The sequence below is a fragment of the Balaenoptera acutorostrata genome, chromosome 17 (genome assembly GCF_949987535.1).
Source record: "Balaenoptera acutorostrata chromosome 17, mBalAcu1.1, whole genome shotgun sequence".
NCBI classification, from domain to species: Eukaryota; Metazoa; Chordata; class Mammalia; order Artiodactyla; family Balaenopteridae; genus Balaenoptera; species Balaenoptera acutorostrata.
Window position 1 is genome coordinate 81,344,349 of NC_080080.1, and position 20,841 is coordinate 81,365,189.

General features: G+C 41.5%; 1 protein-coding gene across 2 annotated transcripts in view; it reads right to left on the reverse strand.

The window, feature by feature from the left end:
- Positions 1-20,841, reverse strand: part of SNTG1 (syntrophin gamma 1) — a 471,471-nt gene that overhangs the window by 41,000 nt on the left and 409,630 nt on the right. For both annotated transcript variants that reach the window (XM_057532135.1, XM_007168620.2), the window contains 2 exons: positions 16,152-16,268; positions 14,863-14,934 (listed from right to left, as the gene is read on the reverse strand). In XM_057532135.1, the coding sequence (XP_057388118.1) occupies positions 14,863-14,934; positions 16,152-16,268 (189 nt within the window). The remainder of the gene's footprint in view (positions 1-14,862; positions 14,935-16,151; positions 16,269-20,841) is intronic.

Consider the following 20,841-nt stretch of genomic DNA (forward strand, 5'->3'; position numbering starts at 1 on the left):
TCCCTATCCCACCCCTCTAGGTGGTCACAAAGCACCGAGCTGATCTCCCTGTGCTATGCGGCTGCTTCCCACTAGCGATCGATTTTATATTTGGTAGCGTATATATGTCCATGCCACTTTCTCACTTCGTCCCAGCTTACCCTTCCCCCTCCCCATGTCCTCAAGTCCATTCTCTACATCTGCATCTTTATTCCTGTCCTGCCCCTAGGTTCATCAGAACCTTTTTTTTTTTTTTTTTTAGATTCCATATATATGTGTTAGCATACGGTATTTGTTTTTCTCTTTCTGACTTAATTCACTCTGTATGATAGACTCTCAGTCCATCCACCTCACTACAAATAACTCAATTTCGTTTCTTTTTATGGCTGAGTAATATTCCATCGTATATATGTGCCACATCTTCTTTATCCATTCATCTGTTGATGGACACTTAGGTTGCTTCCATGTCCTGGCTTTTGTAAATAGTGCTGCAATGAACATTGCGGTACATGACTCTTTTTGAATTCTGGTTTTCTCAGTATATGCCCAGTAGTGGGATTGCTGGGTCGTATGGTAGTTCTATTTTTAGTTTTTTAAGGAACCTCCATACTGTTCTGCATAGTGGCTGTATCAATTTACATTCCCACCAACAGTGCAAGAGGGTTCCCTTTTCTCCACACCGTCTCCAGCATTTATTGTTTGTAGATTTTTTGATGATGGCCATTCTGACCAGTGTGAGATGATATCTCATTGTAGTTTTGATTTGCATTTCTCTAATGATTAATGATGTTGAGCATTCTTTCATGTGTTTGTTGGCAATCTATATGTCTTCTTTGGAGAAATGTCTATTTAGGTCTTCTGCCCATTTTTGGATTGGGTTGTTTGTTTTTTTGATATTGAGCTGCATGAGCTGCTTGTAAATTTTGGAGATTAATCCTTTGTCAGTTGCTTCATTTGCAAATATTTTCTCCCATTCTGAGAGTTGTCTTCTCATCTTGTTTATGGTTTCCTTTGCTGTGCAAAAGCTTTTAAGTTTCATTAGGTCCCATTTGTTTATTTTTGGTTTCTTATTTAATACACTTGAATCAGTTTTCATTATTGATTGATATCAGCATTTTCCCAAAGACATTATTATTGAAACAAATAGAAGCTTCACTAAGATAAATTAGCGTAACTAGCACCAGAAAAGCAAACAAACAAGAGACACATAAAACAATAACATTAATTTCTTATAATATTACTCAGGGTTGACTTTCAATATTGCCTATTGAGATTAATGGTTTTAGTTAATAGTTATAAGATTCATCTTTCAGATTTCAATCCTAATACTCTAGTTCTGAGGATAATTACATCATACTAAAAAAAAATCCTCAAATCCATGCTTTGAAATCCAAAGAGTATATGGCTTTTAGGAGAACAGGCCGCCCAGTGTGGGGGGTTGGAGAAATGTACTAGTTGTTCCTACAGATGTGGACATTAGAGGGTCAGTAGGAATTGTGGCTGGTCATTTGATCCTGCCTTTAAGAAATAATCCAAACAATCCCACCTGTAAGTATTTCCAAAGAATGAAACTCTAATTCTCAGCCTTTAATACTTGGTATGTGAAGGCTGTTCTTCAATCTCCTAACACTCCTTTTCTGAAAACTGGATCCCTCACACTGCAGTGAACACTAATTTATTCTTAATCTTTCTTCAGAGGCGATTGAAAACAGGTGGTCACCACTTTTTAAAAAGTAACCTTTTATATCCTTGAGGACAATTATCAAGCCACCTTTTGGCTTTCTCTTTATGAAACCAAGTGAAGCAAATTATTTTACCTTTCCTCAGGGGTACCATGTCTTAGCTATTTAATGATCTTAGTATCTCTCCACTGAAACCTATCAACTTTTTCCTAATCCCTCGAGTAGTAAAAGATACCAGCTAGCCTGGATGGACTCGTCCGGATCTGACTAGCATGAGACATAAAGGGGGCTCCTTGTGTCACCTAAAATCACACCTCTGTTTATGTACCCCAGGATCCTGTTTGAGAGCCGTGTCTGTGGAGATTTAAAAAGTGAAGATCATTGTGAGAAGTGGTATCTGGCTAGCAAGCCTCCCATAAAATGCGTTCAATTAATCCTGCACATTTTGTCAGATGAAGGGGAGGTCTGGGGGCCAAACTGCCCAATTAGTACTCATGATATAGATGATATCACCTCCGGCCTGGCTCCTGGGTCATTTTCTAAAGAACACCTCAGGATAAAACTGAACGCTGTTTACATCCAGGACCATTAGATGCTGTCTTTTTCTCTCTCTCTCTTTTTTCTAGTGATACTTCTTTTTAAACCAGTAATAATAACTTTCAACTGTGGAAACATTTTCGGGCGGCGTTCAAGCTTGCACGCACCGCCTTCAACCTCAGAAAGTATTTTATCTTGGCCCAGTCCGGTGCCCACGGTGGGTGCTCAGCTGATGGTCACCCAGGAAAGTTCTGCACGCCTGCTGTGTGCCAAGCACTGCTGTGGTGTGCGGCCCAAGCACTCAGTATCTCTGTCTCACCGAGACTTGTTTTGAACGGGGATGAGACAAATCGGAGCGCAAACAAGGAAATGCTTATTCCTGACAAGTCAGATGCCGGGAAAGCCTGTTAGCGCTTTGGGGGGCGCCAGGCCCCGGGGCCGTGCCGTTTATACAGAATGATAAGAAAGGGCTCTTCAAGGAGGAGACAGTGGAGGGCAGGCATGAAGGGAGAGAGTAAACTGGTATCGGGGACGTCTGGGAGGGCTGCCGTGAGCCAGCGCAGGACGGAGGCCGTGGGGCGGGCGGCGGGTGGCAGAGCAGAGGGTGGGGGGCCGGGCGGGTGAGGTGGTCCAGGCCACGGCCCCCTGCAGGCGCCTGAAAACTTCGGATCTTGCTTCGCTTCGAACTGAACGCTAACGGGGGCAGGTTTTAAGGCAGGAAGATGGGTGAGAAACGGCAAGACTCACGCGGGGAGGCGTGAGGGTGATGGCGTCGTGGAGACGGGTGGGACGCGTCTGCTGAGATGCCAGGTGCGAGAGACAGACTGGAGGTCGGCGCCTGAGTTCTTGGACGTGAATGGCAGGTGGGTCAGGCCGCCAGCGAGGGGCTGTCTGGAGCGGGGGCACGTTCCCTGGGAGATGTGGGTCAGACGTCCACGTGGAGCGTCCAGCTGGCAATAAAGACATCAGGTGGGATGCAGGGGAGAGCTCTGAATAGGTTCACAGTTATTGGTGTATAAATGGCATCCAAAGCAATGCGGTTGGCGATTGATTGGGAAGAAAGTGAGGTTCCAGGAAGGACCGTTAGCTGTACTGGATCCTTCTGAGTCACTTTGGGTCCTCGCCCCTTTTTCTACCTAGTAGTACAACCATCAAAACATATTTCAAGAGTAAATTTCCTTTCATGCATACAAAAATAAGAGTATTGTCATTTTTATACATTTCTGTTGAATAGAAAATAGGTTATGTGGTATCCATAAGTATATATAACAATGAATAATTTAAAACTATATAAAATGCTGCATACATACACACAGATATACACTAACGAAATACGCTTTAATATACATAACATTGTTGGAAAATAGACATTATAAAAATAGTTGAGCACGGTACAACTCAGAGCCATCACTTACAGCTGGAATGAAAATACCACTCTCTCCTTTTGTATGTAATTCTTTTCCATTACTGACTTTTAAAAACCTATATGCTTTACAACGTTCATTGACTCACTTTACGTTTCTACACAAATAAAATACCATCACAGGACGTTTCTAACTCTGATTTTACATAAATACAAGGCATACAGGTACTCTTCTGTCCCAAATAAGTTTAATTTCTGCAATCAATTTGATGAAATCTTAGTTTACGCGTTACAAGTGATCTATTATGCAGCATATATTGTATTAGCTCCCAAATTATCAGATCAATTAATAAATACATTCTGTGTCAATTTATCTTTTGTTTAGATGGCTAGCTATGACTTCTGCGTATTTGAAAGCACTTCCCCAGAAAAACAGCAGTATAGGGGAGAAGATAAACCGAACAGAATGAAGTTTAAATATGTGTTGAATTTTATCATATTGTGTGTGCATGTCCTGACCTTAGGGTCCTGCGGACGGAAACCCAGTGCAGATGGGAGGTCTCTCCACTGCGGGGCACCCGCTGTCAGGGGGCCCGAGCCGGGCGGAGCTGTGAGCACGCACCTTCAGTCTCCCTGCTGTGCTGCAGCCTTTGCTTCCGTGTGACCAGGGCCCCGGGGTGCCGCCCGCGAGGACCAGAGGTCAAACGGGAGGCTGGTGAACAAAGGGAGACAAGCCCGAGCGGGGGGCTGTGGGGCGTGGGCGGAAGTGGTGGACAGAGCGACTGCCGTCCTCCGCCCGTGTCCCCCTCTGCCTGCTCTCCCTCGCCTTCCAGGGCGCGTGGGCCTCGAGCCTCGCTCAGCAGAGAGAGGGGCTGGAGCTGGAGCTTCGTGAGGACAACACCTCACAGTCCGGTGAGAAAACTGAGTCTCTTTGCAGTGCTTGGAACACAATCCCGTAATTTTACACTGTGTGTTCACCAGCCTTCGTTCACCAGCCTTTTGTCCCCAAGTCAAGAAGCCCAAGCCCATTAAGAGCTGGTTATACCAGGATCCCTGACATGATGTGCAAATTCTACGTGAGCACATCAGGACAAGACTGTTGGGTTCATAGTGCTTGAATCAGTAGATTAAGCAAGTCTTTTTTTTTTTTTAATTTATTTAATTAATTAATTTATTTATTTTTGGCTGCGTTGGGTCTTCATTGCTGCACGTGGGCTTTCTCTAGTTGCAGTGAGCGGGGGCTACTCTTCGTTGCGGTGCGCGGGCTTCTCACTGTGGTGGCTTCTCTTGTTGCGGAGCACGGGCTCTAGACGCACGGGCTTCAGTAGTTGTGGCTTGTGGGCTCAGTAGTTGTGGCTCGCGGGCTCTAGAGCGCAGGCTCAGTAGTTGTGGCCCATAGGCTTAGTGCTCCGCGGCATGTGGGATCTTCCCTGACCAGGGCTCGAACCCGTGTCCCCTGCATTGGCAGGCGGATTCTTAACCACTGTGCCACCAGGGAAGCCCCAGATTAAGCAAGTCTTTAAGATGAAATTGCCTGTTACACAAGTACCCCTTCTGCAGAAGCGGCGTGCACGCCTGCCCCCTCCTCCCTCTGGTGCACAGCTAAGTGGGTGGATGGGTGAGTTGTAGGAATTTCAATGATGGAGACGATTATGTGCTCAAAGAAAGTCCCCTAATGGAGGACAGTGCAGAAAGAGCAGCAGCAGGGGGTCAACCAGCCAGGCTTGCGTTCCCACCTCTGCTGCTGGCTGTGCAACAGGAGGTCCCAGGAATGACTGCACAGGGGCTCCCACCGCCGGGACAGAGGCGTCCGTGCACGGCTTCCACTTGGGACGTGATACCAGAAAGATCTGCCATTGAATGATAGCCTTGTCTCTGGTCTCTGTGGCCTGAGTTCTCTTTCTGTGATGTGTGTGGTTGTCACAGAGCTGATACCACACCAGGGAAAGGTGACCTTGAAGAGTCACAGTGATCTCACCCCAGAGACGTGAGTCCAGTCACTTCATTTCCAGTGCTTGCTCAAAAGACTGTCCTCTGATTCCAGGGACGGAAGGGACACATCATTCAATACTTATTTGGACTAAGGTAAAACACATCTAGCCCTTTACATTTGCCAGAAGGTCATATCATTCAGGAAATGGGATAAAAGTAGAGGAACCACCTTGGAGGACATGACCGATGCCACTTTAGGGTGACACACATTTCAAGAGCAATTCAGAGACAGAAATCCCTAACACTTACCCAGTGCTTATGAAGTGCCCTTTCTTAGCTTACTTCTTCAAACCAACAACCCAGAAGGTAGCTATAATTATAATTCCTGACATAATGGTGAGAATTCTGAAATAAAGATAGCTAAGTAATTTATCAGTGATTTATTGCTGGGAATTATTGGGACCAGAAGTCAAGCCCAGGCAACCTGCTGCTGATTCATACTGTACACACGCACGTGCTCTTTCTCTCAACCCACTAACCTGGTAATCACGTTAGTATGGTATTTAGAAACTGAACAGAAACATGCAGTACGTGACGGATGGCTGAAGTACAAACACACTGTAGGGAAACAAAGAAGAAAGTAGTAAAATTATCTAATGGGATAAGAGTAACCATAAATCTATTGCTAAGAATTGTCTTCGTTCCTATTAAGTACATTTGCTCTTCCAAACAAACAATGATACAGGAAGAGAATGACTACAGTAACTCCAAGGCAAAACTGAACTTTATTCCATGTTTTGATAAAACAAAAATATATCAAAAGGCTATTACTTCTGAAACATCATAACCAATATTTCCAAATCACAAAACCACACCCACACCCACACCCACACACACACCCCTGTAACTATAGCTACATATATCCTCGGAAAAGAAAACATCTCACAGTAGTGCATTATTTCCCTCCCAATAATATTTTGTTGGCCACAACAAATTGAAACTCGATGAAGAATTTTCTCAATAGTTTTTTTTAAATTAGGAACACAGTTGATTTTGACAAGATCCAACTGACTGATAGATGTAATCCCAAATGTAAAATTTAACTGTTCTAATTTTGTTATTTAGAAAAATATATGTTAATTGAAAATATTTTGGATATTTCAGAGCCAGAGAGACTCTTTTCCTTACAGATGAGATATAACAATTTTAAAGCTGCCAAACTGAAAGCGGAAAAAACAGGTAATGAAATCTAATCACATAAGTTAAATTTAATAAATCAGGTTCGTGTATGTATTAAACAATGAGAAAACTTAACCCGCTCCACAAGTCCATCTCTAACAGTGTGTCTTGACACACTCAGTGTAACCATGACAGGCTGGTAGGACGGAGCAGCACGGTTCCAGAAAGTGGGATCCTTATGTGCAACTTCTGCACAGCACTCGGATAGTTGTCACCTGGAGTTCCTCTAATCTTCACTCTTTGGGATGGTGAGCAACAGGCCTGATCTATTCAACTCTTTAAAATATGCAAAGGATAAGCAACACGAGGTGGGCAGTGCTCAGTGTGTGTTGCTGAGCTTCTATAAGAAACACTATCAGCCACAGAAGTTGATGGCATTCTAAAGAAACAACTAGCAAAATACCAAGAACAATATTTTTCTTGATAAAGTACTGTGTAACAGCAAAAGTATAGTTATTATTAATAAAAATGAAGTGATGTGATTGAAAACTGGTACTGCAAACTCTCTATGCCACTGCATCATTAAAAAAAAAAAAAGAGACTTCGCTGGTGGCGCAGTCGTTAAGAATCCGCCTGCCAATGCAGGGGACACGGGTTCGAGCCCTGGTCCAGGAAGATCCCACGTGCCACGGAGCAACTAAGCCCGTGAGCCACAACTACTGAGTCTGCACTCTAGAGCCCGTGAGCCACAACTACTGAGCCCACGCACCACAACTAATGAAGCCTGTGAGCCTAGAGCCCATGCTCTGCAACAAGAGAGGCCACCGCAATGAGAAGCCTGTGCACCGCAACAAAGACCCAATGCAGCCAAAAAACAAAATAAGTACTTTTCTTCAAGGGTCTGACATCTGGTTTCCTTCAGTTTTTTAAAATTTTATTTATTTTTTTATACAGCAGGTTCTCATTAGTTATCTATTTTATACACATCAGTGTACACATGTCAATCCCAATCTCCCAATTCATCCCACCACCACCCCCCCCCGCCACTTTCCCCCCTTGGTCTCCATACGTTTGTTCTCTACATCCGTGTCTCTATTTCTGCTCTGCAAACTGGTTTATCTGTACCATTTTTCTAGGTTCCACATATATGCGTTAATATATGATATTTGTTTTTCTGTTTCTGACTTACTTCACTCTGTATGACAGTCTCTAGATCCATCCACGTCTCTACAAATGACCCAATTTCGTTTCTTTTTATGGCTGAGTAATATTCCATTGTATATATGTACCACATCTTCAGTATTAAAACTGTATTTTCACTTTTAAAAACAGTAATATAAGCTTTTGGAAGGTCCAACAGTTTTAAGATTTCATACAATAGGAAATGTGCAAGGCAGAAACTTTCTGTAAACAGAAATCCAAAAGTATTAAGTCTAAAAAGATTATGGAAAAACTTACAATAGACCTTAAGGAAGGAATTTAAACTGAGTAGAGGATTACAAGTAATCCTCTTCTTAAGGGATGAATCCTTGAGATTGGCACCAAATTGATTTGGGCAACAAAAGTAATTTTCTAGCTTTCTCCTAAGCAAAGGCTATGTTCTACTAACTGCCCACACAAAATTTTACTAACCAGAAAATTCATATAGAGATAAGTTGTCACTTATTTTAAATGCTTCAAAAATATTCAATTTATTCATATTTTATGTGTTATATAAATTTTTATTTAGAATATGCTAAGAAGGTTCTCCTAACATAGTTATACTGTCATATTTTATTAAAATTACTGGAGTATATTAAAATATTAGGATTTTAAAAAGCATTGCTCCCCAGTGCTTATTTTCAGAATGATAGTCAGGCTGTGCTTCTAACTCAGAATGAAGGGGAAGGGAATTCTGCAACATGAAGTTGTAATAATTCATAAATATCTTGCTCTTAGACCCACTTACATGGGGAAGGAACGCCCCCTAAACAATTAGATATCGAGAAAGACAGAGAGAGGATTTTGGTTTATCTGGAAAGCAAGATTAAATATCTTCTGTGCATTAAGTCCTTCATGACAAGAAGTGACTGAATCCTTTTATTACCACATCCTTTTCCTAAGAGATATTTGTTTGGTTGAAGTAAGGACCTTGAATTGCTTTGGAAGCTTCATGAAAACACTCTAAGGCTGTACTTTTTATAACTAAAAGGACAAACAAACATTTGAGGAATCATCAGATCAGTCACAGAAATCATGTACAATTATTTAAAACATTTGACAAATCAGTGTTTTGCTCACCCCTGACATAGAAAATGTAATGCAAATGGTATAACTTAAGGAAAAAATAATAATGTAAGAATGATACGGATGTGTGTGTCACTATGTAAGGACAAAGGGAAATGGTGAGAACTTCCAGAATGAAAAGAAAAGTAATGATGCCTTTGAGCTTTCAAGAGTGTAAATAGGTCAATAAAACAAATTTTTAAAAATGAGATATAAGTAATTAGCACTCTGGGACTTGAAAGATGTTTTGGAAAAACAGAAATAAGTAATTTATGTAACAGTTGTGCATTTATGGAGCTCTAACAGAAGAGTGGGTACGTGCTAGCATATTAATAAATCTAAGAAAATGTTATTAAGATAACAAAAATAAAAGATAAAATCACATTTTAATCAATGATGATCACTGTATTTCATTAAGAAAGGAAGCAGGCTGTGAATAGGGGGCTGGGTGTTCTGGATAAAGGCACTTTTGCTTTGATCTGCCTCTGGGGTTTCCAACAGACTGAGCTCAGTCAGGGGAACCTAGGTCCTCACCTAAAGCAGCAAGACTCCTCGAGTTTACAGTCGGTGAAGACTCTAAAAAAATCAGGGAAATTAATTCTATTATTGGAGGAAAAAAATTAAAACATATTTTAATAAGCTTGGATTTTAGGAAGTGATTACACATTTTAAAGCAATACATTAAAAAACCAAGAACTGGAATCATTTTAAAATGATGTATAAAATGTAAAACAATCAATAAACCTTTTAAGAAAAACTGTTATTTAAAAAATGAAAAGGGCTACAAATATGTTCGGAAAATGCAGAGACACATATGGTCTCCCTTTCAGAACCTGAAAGACAAGCGTTTCTGCAAACATCAGCACACGATTCAACCACTCTGAATGACGTCAGTCTCCACTGCTCCCCGTGTGTCTCCTCGTGTGATGGTTGGCAGGACAATTACTATTGTAACTGCTTCCACTTCACGCGGGTAGGGCCTGTCCTTCTCTCACCAGGAAGAATCTGACCACTGGACTTGAACCCCTAAGTCCAGCTGTAGGATGAGATCCAGGTCACAGGGACACGGGGGTGTCCTCCGGGGGTAGGTGACACCGGCCCAGTTACTCGCGGTTTTTCCTTATTCTAAATGTTCACTTTTGTGACTAATTTTATATTCCTACTTCTGCAATCTTTTTATTAGCGAGGCCCCCAAACTGAGTGAGTGACAGGTGTCATGACATCTGGACACCCCTGGGGACTGACACCCACACCCGAGGGCCTTTATGGTGAAGTGTGTCCGGTGCGGCCTGAGTGTGGCCTCAGTTCATTGTCTAGGCCACTGGCTTTGCCACTTTCTAGAAAACACCTGCTGACCGGCCCTCCTTCTTCCTGGTTCTGCAAAAAACAACAGAATTCTAGTTTTCGGTTTTTTCCATTTTTCTCTGATCTCCGTACTGTTTGGGTTCCCCTCCGATTGTCCAGTCCTAAGTCTGAGACACGTCACATCTGCGATTTCTACTGGACACGTCAGTAGTCAGATGTGCACAATGTTGAACGCTCAGAGCTCAGGGCCGAAGTCAGGGAGCACGTGTGCCTCGGGGGCGTCAGGGTGGAAACGCCGGGGTGCCCGGGGCGCAGAGGGGATGAGATCTACTGCCGGGGAGCGGTCGGCCTTAGGTAAGAGCGGGGACGGCCGTCAGGGCAGGGCACCCATACCCGAGCGTAAGATGCCCAGGTAACCCCGCAGGCTGAGGACCTCGTAAGGAGGCGGTAGGGTCACCCCCGGGGAGCCGAAGTGTATGTTGACGTTGCGGGAAAGGAAGGAGCTTTAACCTCCGTCCTGCTGGATTAGGCCAGAGGATGCCCCAAGGAAACACTACAGCGTGAGTGCGAGGCAGAATTAAAGGCTTTTCTGAGGTCCAGACTGCGAACCGCGCGGTGTCTTTCTCCGGCTCCGTCCGGCTGCACCGCCAGGTTAGGGTCCGAGCTCGGGCAGTGGCTCTGCAGAAAGAGGCAGACGGGCACGAGCAGGGGGCGGGGGCTGCCCCCGCGGCACGTGGCTGACCCGAGGGTCACGGCGACCGACCGGAACGTCTCCTCTGTGACACCTTCCGCCGCCGACCCTTGCTGGGACGGGTCCTCTCCGGCCCGGATCCCCGCCGCAGCCCTGGGGCCGCCGCCTCCGCGGAGCCCGGCCCATCTCACGTGGAGACAGGACGGCCGGCCCTGCCTCCGCTCGCGCTCGCCCTCCTGCCGGGCCGCTCCTTCGTCCCTCAGGTAAGGCTCACAGCCCTGATTCTCGTCTTCCCACCCGAACGCCAGCGCAAACCTCCTACCCGAGCACATCACCGCGGTGCTGAGCATTTTCAGTTGCGGCGCAGGACACACACTGCTTGCACACCTGGGCGCGCTCACACATGCCCTCCCGAGCCCGGGATGCCCCCTTCCCGCCCGCTCGCCGCACTCCTAACCCTCCCCACACGCATCCTCCTCAGCTGAGTCCTTCATGATCGTCTACGTTTCAGTCTGTTTAGGGCCTCCTCCCTCCAAATGACCTTCTAAACCCCCTCATCAGCTGGGCTTTCTGTGAGCTCAGGCGCCTGTACAGTTGTGCTGAATCCCTGGTATCCCGTGGGGCGATCGGCACATGAATGATACTCAACGAATATTTGATAAATGAATTAATAAATAAAAACGCATTCACAAACCAATGAACGAACTGCTAAATCTTCACAACAACCTGTGCTTTCTTCGCCCCACTGAACAGATGAAGAGGTTGACAAGTCCACAGAGCCTGACACATCGGCAAAGGGCAACACATGGAAGTGAGGTCGCCATTTACTGCCACGTTCCTTATTCTGAACCCTTGCTCTCCCCCTTGGTGCCGGGCTGGCTTTCTCATTCGCGTTTCTTTCCTATTTATCAACGCTTATACCGAGAGAGAAAGAAGCCAGAGTACAACGTTGATGGGCACAGATTTTTGAGACAGCCTGCAAGATTCACATCTTTAGATCTGAACTTTACCAGCTGTGTGACCTTGAGTTATTTATTTAAACATTCTTTGCCTCTGTTTCCATATCTGTAAAATGGGAATAATAGGAACTGCCTCACAGTGGTGTAGTAAAGATTAAATATATTATTACATAAGCACTTAGAACAATACCTGGCACTGCACGTGAACTATATATTCCGGGTAACTATTACTGCTTCATTCTTGTTGTTATGGGTGTAGCTTTGGGTCAGAAGAGAGTGGGTTTTCCTGATCAGTGGTCCGAGGCCAGATGTTCCGTGGTCCAGATCACTGAAATGTGCCTTATGTGAGGGACCCCTTTCTGGAGAGAGAGGCCTGCCCCTCGCCCAGCTGCACAGGACTCTTACGTGGTGGGACGGGTGACTGGGTTACACAAGGTGCCCCTTCGACTCGCTCCCCAGACCCAACCATCGGAGTCTGGGCTCCTTGGGAAGCCAGCCCTCCTCCAGGCACCGATCTGCATGCAGGAAAAGAATCCATTTCGCACTGAGCCTTACGTCCATGCCTCTGCTCTTGTGCTACGTCAAGTTTCCCTTTGTGAAAGACAATCCTCAACCGATAACGCTGTATGTCAAGTGTAAATCCAGGAAGCATGGAACGTGCCCGCTGCCCTCACGAAGAGAGCTTTCCTATATACATACAAGGGACAGCAGGCATATATTAATCAGTGTCTGAAAATATCTCCAGGTCTCATAACCTAGGTAAAAATTTTCCCAAAGCAACTAATAGGCTTATAGCAAATTTTATATGGGAAGACCAATGAGACGGGCTGTTTGATTTTACTCTGGGCAGAGTGCTAATACGTGGGCACTTTCGGATACTCACGATAGCAGTATAAATTATTATGGCTCTTCTAGAGACAATTTAGATTCATAAACCTAGCCTCTTGACCATATCAGGATATTTCCACCCAGGATGTCCAAAATTCAGAATTTAGATTAAAGGAAATACTTTGGAAGTTAACAAAAGTTTGTGGGCAAAGATCAATTCTTTGCTGGGTTTTTTTTTTTTTTGGCCTCTTTAACCAAACATGTGTGTCACCCTAAGAAAAATGTAAGCTCAGTGAAAGCAGGGCTTTTTCTGCGTTTGTCTCCAGCTATTCAGTGCTTAGCCGATAACCTGGTAAGTAGCAACACTCAACAATTATCTGTTGAATAAATCAAAGAATGACGGTTGTGATATGTGTGATAGAACAAATGCGGAGGTATCTAAATGGCAAAACTCAGGTACTGGCCAAAAAATACGGCCAAATGATGAGATAGATAAAATAAAACAATAAGTCATATTTTTTGAAGAATATTAACTGACATAAAAATCTCAAGTCATATTATATGAAAAAGCAGATTCAAACCAAATTCTAACTTTGCACCAATAATTTTAAAAAGGAGAAATAAAATAATGAGTGTTTATGTGGAGCCGGGCATAATTCTTAGTCTCTCCTTTAAACTTGTCCTTATAGACTGCATTATTTTTGAAAGTTCCAAATAAAGACCAGGTAGCTACTTGGAAATAATTTAAGACTAAACAACAATATAGAAATGCAGGCTGGATTACTATTATGAAAAAGTTGTATTAATGTATGGATAGGGTGTGGACAAATAAACTGTTAGGGTAGTTAATTTCTGGGTTTCTTTCTTTATCTTTTCTTTCTCTCCCTCCCTCCCTCCCTCCCTTCCTTCCTTCCTTGTTTCCTTTATCTCTTTCATTCTTTTTTTTAAATTTCACTAGTTCTTTGTTTGGTAAAAAGATAAAATCCCATTAGAAAGCTACCTCATTCGCTATTCTGGTAGCTACTCTGGACCCGGGTACCATCTCCTTTTCTTCAGATGCTGGCATGTCTTATAGGAGTTGCCGGAACTGCTTTGCTGACAATACACTCAAGGGTATCGGAGTTTTTCCACCACCGTTAGTCCCACAATAGAACCAAAAGCATCCCCAGCGCGGGGCAAGCAATGACCTCTGTTTTTATTTAGCTCTTGTGCTCTTGTGAATGTCAGCTTTAATCTAGGATTCTTCTGGACGGAAGAAAAAATTACGAACACTTTGGAGGTAGTCATATTTTCTTTGTTTCTCTGCCTTCAGACACTTCTGATTCTATTCATTATGTTGTAAATGTTCCAGCATTTTCTACTCCACTGATTCTCTAACTGGAAGAGAAATAACTGACGTAAAACACAAGGAACTTAGTTCTCCTTGGTTACACAAACGAGGTCAACCTTAACTAGGATTTAATATCATTCTGTAGTACTTCCAACCCTACAGACCCCAGATTGGAAAGGAACGAGATTATTATTTAGGTTTTATAAATTATTCCCATTTTGATTCTTAAAAATGGCCACAAAAACTGTTTGGAATTTTACAGAATTCTCAGTGACTTTCCATTGCAACAATCTTGTGTACAGCACAGAAATTTAATTGATTTATGACAATTATATATTCGTTTCCACACCCAGAGAGACAACCTAACCATGAGATTTAAACATATTTTAAACATACCTTTCTTTGCATATACCTTTATATTTTCTGTATTTTCTAATTCCAAGTCTTATCCAAATCTTTCTCTCCTGTATTTTACACAGCAAATAAGACTATGGTAATAATTGATGTTTAAACTCAGACTATTTCCAGTTGACCTTCTACTTCGTCCTCAAAGGACCCCTGACAAGCTTCCTCCTGTTTCCACTGCCCCCCCCCCCCCAGATGGAAGCACCTCGGAATCTGCTTCAGAATTATCGAAGCCGAGCATTTCTCTTCACTCTACCTTTTCTCTTACGTGTTTTTCTTTTCTTTGTCTTTACCTTGTATTTTCCTTCATATCCATGCATCACTCGTTTTCATGAACTACCTATTAGCCCAGAACCCCTCCTGGCCGAGGAAAAGCCATTACAATCATCACTGCTTGCTGGTCCTACCTTGAGAACCTTGCACATAATCTCATAAACTGAAAACGTTTTCTCTGCTCTGGTCCAGTCCCACGTGGTCACCTTGAAAAGATGAGAAACTAATACATCATTTGTTTTAGAAAGATGGCCCCTGCTTTTCTCTTTATTATACACTATGGTGCACACATGAAGCTTCACACGTGCACTAGGCCGTCTCTAAGCTGTGAGGTTCTCCTCCTAGACGTCCTTGACCTTCAACAATGTTTCTGTTTCCTTTCTCCTAAGTTTCACACCATTTCTATTCCTCTTTCAGCAGATGTTTTATATTATAAGCAACAGTTTACCTTTGCTCAGTGTCTTGATGTGTTTTAAGTAGTGTGTGCATTCTCTCTACATAAATACTAAGTGTTGTTTTTTTGGGGTGGGATTAATTTTTTTATATGGGGAATATAGCCAATATTTTGGGTAACTGTAAATGGAAACTACTAAGTGTTCATATTTCACACATGTAATAGTTTTTTCTCCATTTACCACCTGTTACACGCAAAGAATACTAGATACCATATCAACGCTGGCTTTCATTTTTAAGAAAGATATAGTTTACATCAGGAAGTCACTCCATGTTCTGAACATCATGAAACACCAAACACCACAGTGAAGCTGTTTCACTTGTTTGTGCCTGAAACACGTATCAGTCATAAGAAATTATTCAGAGTAGGAATAATGTACAAGGTATAAATATTTATTTTTTTTCCCCTGTCTTCCAGGTGATTTGAACTTTGTGTAGACATAGATACTCAAAATTACAGCAAGTCTAACCTGATCATGCCAAGACCCTATGTAGTATTAGACCTGTAAGTGAGTGGTCTGGCATTTAATACTTATAGTCAATAAATATTCATTGAAAATCTACTGTTGTGTAAAGTACATGTTTCCAAAGGCAAGACGTTAGGTGCAGCAGATCGCCATACATATTTAATACGAAGCCTGATGACGAGATATGGGATGTAACAGATTAGCACAAACACCACTGACTTGACTTAGGCAGACCTGCGCCATGTAGATAAACACATTCAGCCTGTCATAAATGTCGAAACAGAGATGCCTTCTAGGTTTTTCAAGGGTTATAAAGCCAATGTTTAATGCCAGAACATATATCTTTAGCAAGAAATTCTCAGAAGCATTTGGACTGTTTTCTATTTTTTTCTGTATCTTATTTTCAAAATATATTGGTAATATAGCATTTGTTACTGTTAAGCTGATGCCACTCTGTTGTGATAATATGGGAAAAATAAGGAATGTTGAACAGAAACACTTACTGGAGGCGCCAGAAACTTATAAAGACACGAGCCCCTCAGGGCTAGGAACGTTGGCGAGTACACGCGGTCCTGGAGGGGGTCTTGTTCCCGTGTTTCACACCAGCCCATGTAGACAATCTGCAAGGAAACGGAACATGATTACCGGTCCAAAACGCCTCATTTCAGGTGGCTTATGTGGTTTTTTTGTATCTTTTGTGGTATTTTAATTTTCTCATAAAATTATCAGTTTAATTGATGCAAAATGTATATTAACCAGATTTACCTTCAATAAATGAGTGTGAACCACTCATAAAATTTTATAATATGTTTCCATCAATGTTTATCAACAAACAAACATGTTACCTTCACGGAACCAACAATTACGTTGATAACTGTTTTCTCAAGAGAAAGAATGAAAGCCAGAATATCATGGAACATAAACTTCAGTGTATAAAATGAGAGCAACAACCAGCCTAGAATTTCATATGCAGCAAAATTATTATTCTTTTCATGATTTAATAGGGCTAACCCAAATTTAGGATAATGTTATGTATCTATATTTATACTGATGGATTAGGTCTGAAAGTCACAGCAGCTGGGCCCTGCTTTCTTTCAACTGACAAATATATTCAGAGAAGAGAAATATTTTGACTTCTAGTGTATCACTAGTCTAACTTTGTGTTTGCTTTCCATGGGGGAAAAAACCCCCAACAAAACACCTTCCTATTTACACGTAAGTCATCCTCAACCTGAGAAATATTACAGGGAGGTTAATGCAGTTAAATGTTGTGTTACCATTAGCTCAGAATCACATATAAAATTATTCGGAAGCAGATGTACATATCTGTTGTGCTGTTTGTTGCCTCAGCAACAATTAGGTTGAGATTCTTTTGCTTTAGAAAGTGTGAATGTCTTATTTTATGGTGACAATTAATATATTACATTCGGCCCTGAGTATTTAAGGGTTCCGCACTGACGGATTCAACCAACTGCGGATTGTAAACACAGTACACAATCCGCGGTTGTTTGAATTTGCAAATTGGAACCCGCGGATATGGGAGAGGGGTTTGTGGCACTTGAGCATCTGCAGGTTTTGGTTTTGGAAACAGTCCTCTGCAGGTACTAAGGGACAGCTGTATAATCTGGATAATAAAAATAGCAGTTAGACAGGGAGAAGCAAAAATGTTAAATAAACATGTTGCACTGGTCCCTGTTTGCAGCATAAAGACAACTTTGTGGGTATTAATGACTATTAACACTACACCCAGTAGACATGGTCTACTCTATCTTGCTATCATACTGTACAGAAACAATTGCTTTTTTTCTTTTTCCTTCAAAAGCAGATTTAATCCTCAAAGAAACGCAATACTGAGCAGATTATTCAAAACATTTGCTAAGATCTTTTATGACAAATATATGGAACACACTAGGTCATGAAATGGAAAAAAAACATAGAAATGCTATTTTTAAACTTTGGGAACATTTTACCTGCTTTAAAACGTGATTCAAAGTTTTTCCTTGTTTTCATTTCTTTTTAAATTTAGTTATTCCATTACTATCTAGGTTTGCACATTGGTCCTTAATTTTGTTCCCTTTAGCTATTTTTAACTTTATTTGAAGGAGTTCATTCACAAGTCTTGGAATGAAATTAAGAAAACAATCTCATTCACAATAACAAGAGGATAAAACACTTAGGAATAAACTTAACCAAAGAGGTAAAAGACTTGTACACTGAAAATTATAAAGCATTAATGAAGGGAATTAAAGATACAGATAAATAGAAAGACATCTGTGTTTATGAACTGGAAGAATTAGTATTTTAAGATATCCATAATATCCAAAGTGACCTACCAATGCAATGCAATCCCTATCAAAATCCATACGGCTTTCTTTACAGAAGCAGGAAGATCATCCTAAAATTCACAGGGTACCACAAAAGACCCTGAATAGCCACATCAATACTGAGTAAGAAGAACAACCTAGAGGCATTGCATGTGCTGATTTTAAAATGTATTACAAAATAGCAGTAATCAAAGGAGTAAGATACTGGCCTAAAGGCAGATGTAGACCAATGGAACAGAACAGAAAATACAGAAATAAACCCATGCATATATGGTCCACAGATCTTTGACAAAGGTGCCAAGAACACACAATGGGGGACGGACAGTCTCTTCAGTAAATGGTGTTGGGAAAACTTAATATCCACCTGCAGAAGAATGAAATTGGACCATTATCTTACACAGTATAAAAAATCAGTTCAAAATGAATTAGATGCTTAAATGTAAGACCTGAAACCATCACGGTTTTAAACCATTATGCATTTCTGACAGCTGGTGAGGCTTTGATCCTTCACTTCTAATATAAACTCAACCCAGTGTGTATACCTGTGCCCCGAGGCACATGGCAAGGATGTTCCTTGTAACATTATTCTTAGTCCCAGCCATGTACAAATGGCTTAAAATAAACCATGTACCCTCCGATACATTCTGTAGATGAATATAGTAACAAATTGTGATATCATAAAGGAGCAGTATACAGCAAGGAAAATGAGTACGTTATAGTTACATGGAACAACAGAAGTGAACCTCACAGAACACAGTGTTGAATGAAAGGAGATATACAACCATATATATATATATATATATACATATATATATATACACATATATATATAAAACCTATACCAAATATATATATATATGATTTGATTAAGATAAACTATAGTTGTGTTTTGGAATGCATTCTTGGAATAAAAAGTACTTCAGTAAAAAAGACAAATGGTCAGGATAGTAGTTACTCTAGCAGCCTGCAAGCCAGTTGTGCGTGGGGAAGAATACAGAGGGGGAGACAGAATCTAAGCTGGAAACAACCCACTTTTCTTGACCCAGATTGTGGTTACACAGGGGTTTGGCTTTTGAATAATCAAGCTATACATCTATGTTTTATGAACTTTCTATACATGTATTATATTTTATAAAATCCCATTTTTAAAACAGCACACACTGTGTATTATTAATAACGGTTTTATAACAAACTCAACTTAAAAATAATAGAGTTTTGTGAGTTTTATAGGAAGAAAGTCTTCCAACGAATGACAGGGTTAAATCGCCCTGTCATTCTGGGCCCATTGCAATGATATAAAATTTTAGTTATGAATTATATCAACTTAATCATTATATTATTTCTCAATTAAGTCAGTCTTTCATTTTAATTCAATTTGATAAAACTTACAGTTTCTCTGTGTTTATGACTTCTCTGCATTGGCAAGAGGAAAAAAGAGATTAAAGTGGTGTACATAATCATGAGAAGGAAATATTTGAGCTTCCTAAGACTGTGAAATTTGAGTTTGCTGTCTCTTCCCAGCTCTATAATTTGCTGGAAGCTGAAATATTAAGAATGATATACTGATATTTTTCAAGAATTATCTTTAAATACAATTTTATTAGTTTGAGCTGAGTGTAGTTTGGAGGAATGAGCTGAAGATGTAACTAATAAAAATGGGATCATCGGATCTATAAGGGATATTTCTTCATGCTTGCTCTCCAGGCCAAAGATCGGCCTAATCACTGTCTATGCCAAGGAAAAGGGTTGTTCTCAGTTCTGCAGAAAGACCAAAAGGCACTTGCTGTTTCTCATCATTACCTTGACTCCTGTGAAATGATTATATGGTTGAGGAGACATAATGCATTTTCAGAAAATTCATCCTACACTTGTCACAGCAAATAATAACTCTAAAGAAACACTGTATCACTTATTTTTAAAAAAGAAACAAATGAGCAGTATAGGCACAAGGATATTTCAAATAGAATATTTTAGAAACAAGTAGAATTAAAAGAAAATAGTTTCCTATACCTATGAAATGACAAGCGAACTGCCAACCATGTATCACACACTTTTCAGATACATATTTCGAAGACTTGCCTATTTTTTCAGCTTTATTGAGGTATAAATTGACAAATAAAAATGTAAAATAAGGACCAGGGCAAGGCGAATGAGGCATTCTACTTGAATGCACCAAAAACACTCAGTAACCAAGACAAGTAATATATATATATATTTTTAATGAGGATCTTGAATCAGATGCGTATGTTTGATTGATTGATTGATTGATTGATTTTGGCTGTGTTGGGTCTTCGTTTCTGTGCGAGGGCTTTCTCCAGTTGTGGCAAGCGGGGGCCACTCTTCATCGCGATGCGCGGGCCTCTCACCGTCGCGGCCTCTCTCGTTGCAGAGCACAGGCTCCAGACGCGCAGGCTCAGCAGTTGTGGCTCACGGGCCCAGCCGCTCTGCGGCATGTGGGATCTTCCCAGGCCAGGGCTCGAACCCGTGTCCCCTGCATTAGCAGGCAGACTCTCAACCACTGTGCCACCAGGGAAGCCCAAGACAAGTAATATTTTAAAAATTCAAACTGCAAACTGTCACCAGCAAAGCCCATTAACAATTCCCAGGAAATAAAAATAGAATCTGGGTAATAAAATAATGGTGTTATAATTTAGAGACCCATTGACGGGCCAACTTTCTCCATCTCGCAGCTGGTATTGGGGCCAGGGTGTACTACATAGGAAGATTAAATGTTTTCGGGTTGGGGATGATACCCAGAAAACTTCCAGTTCTGCAGAATGCACCCTAATGGCCTACCCCCAAACAAAAGGGGCACTGGAAGGGAGAATCCCGCACAGTCCCCGCAGGGGGATGGAAATGGCAGATCCTG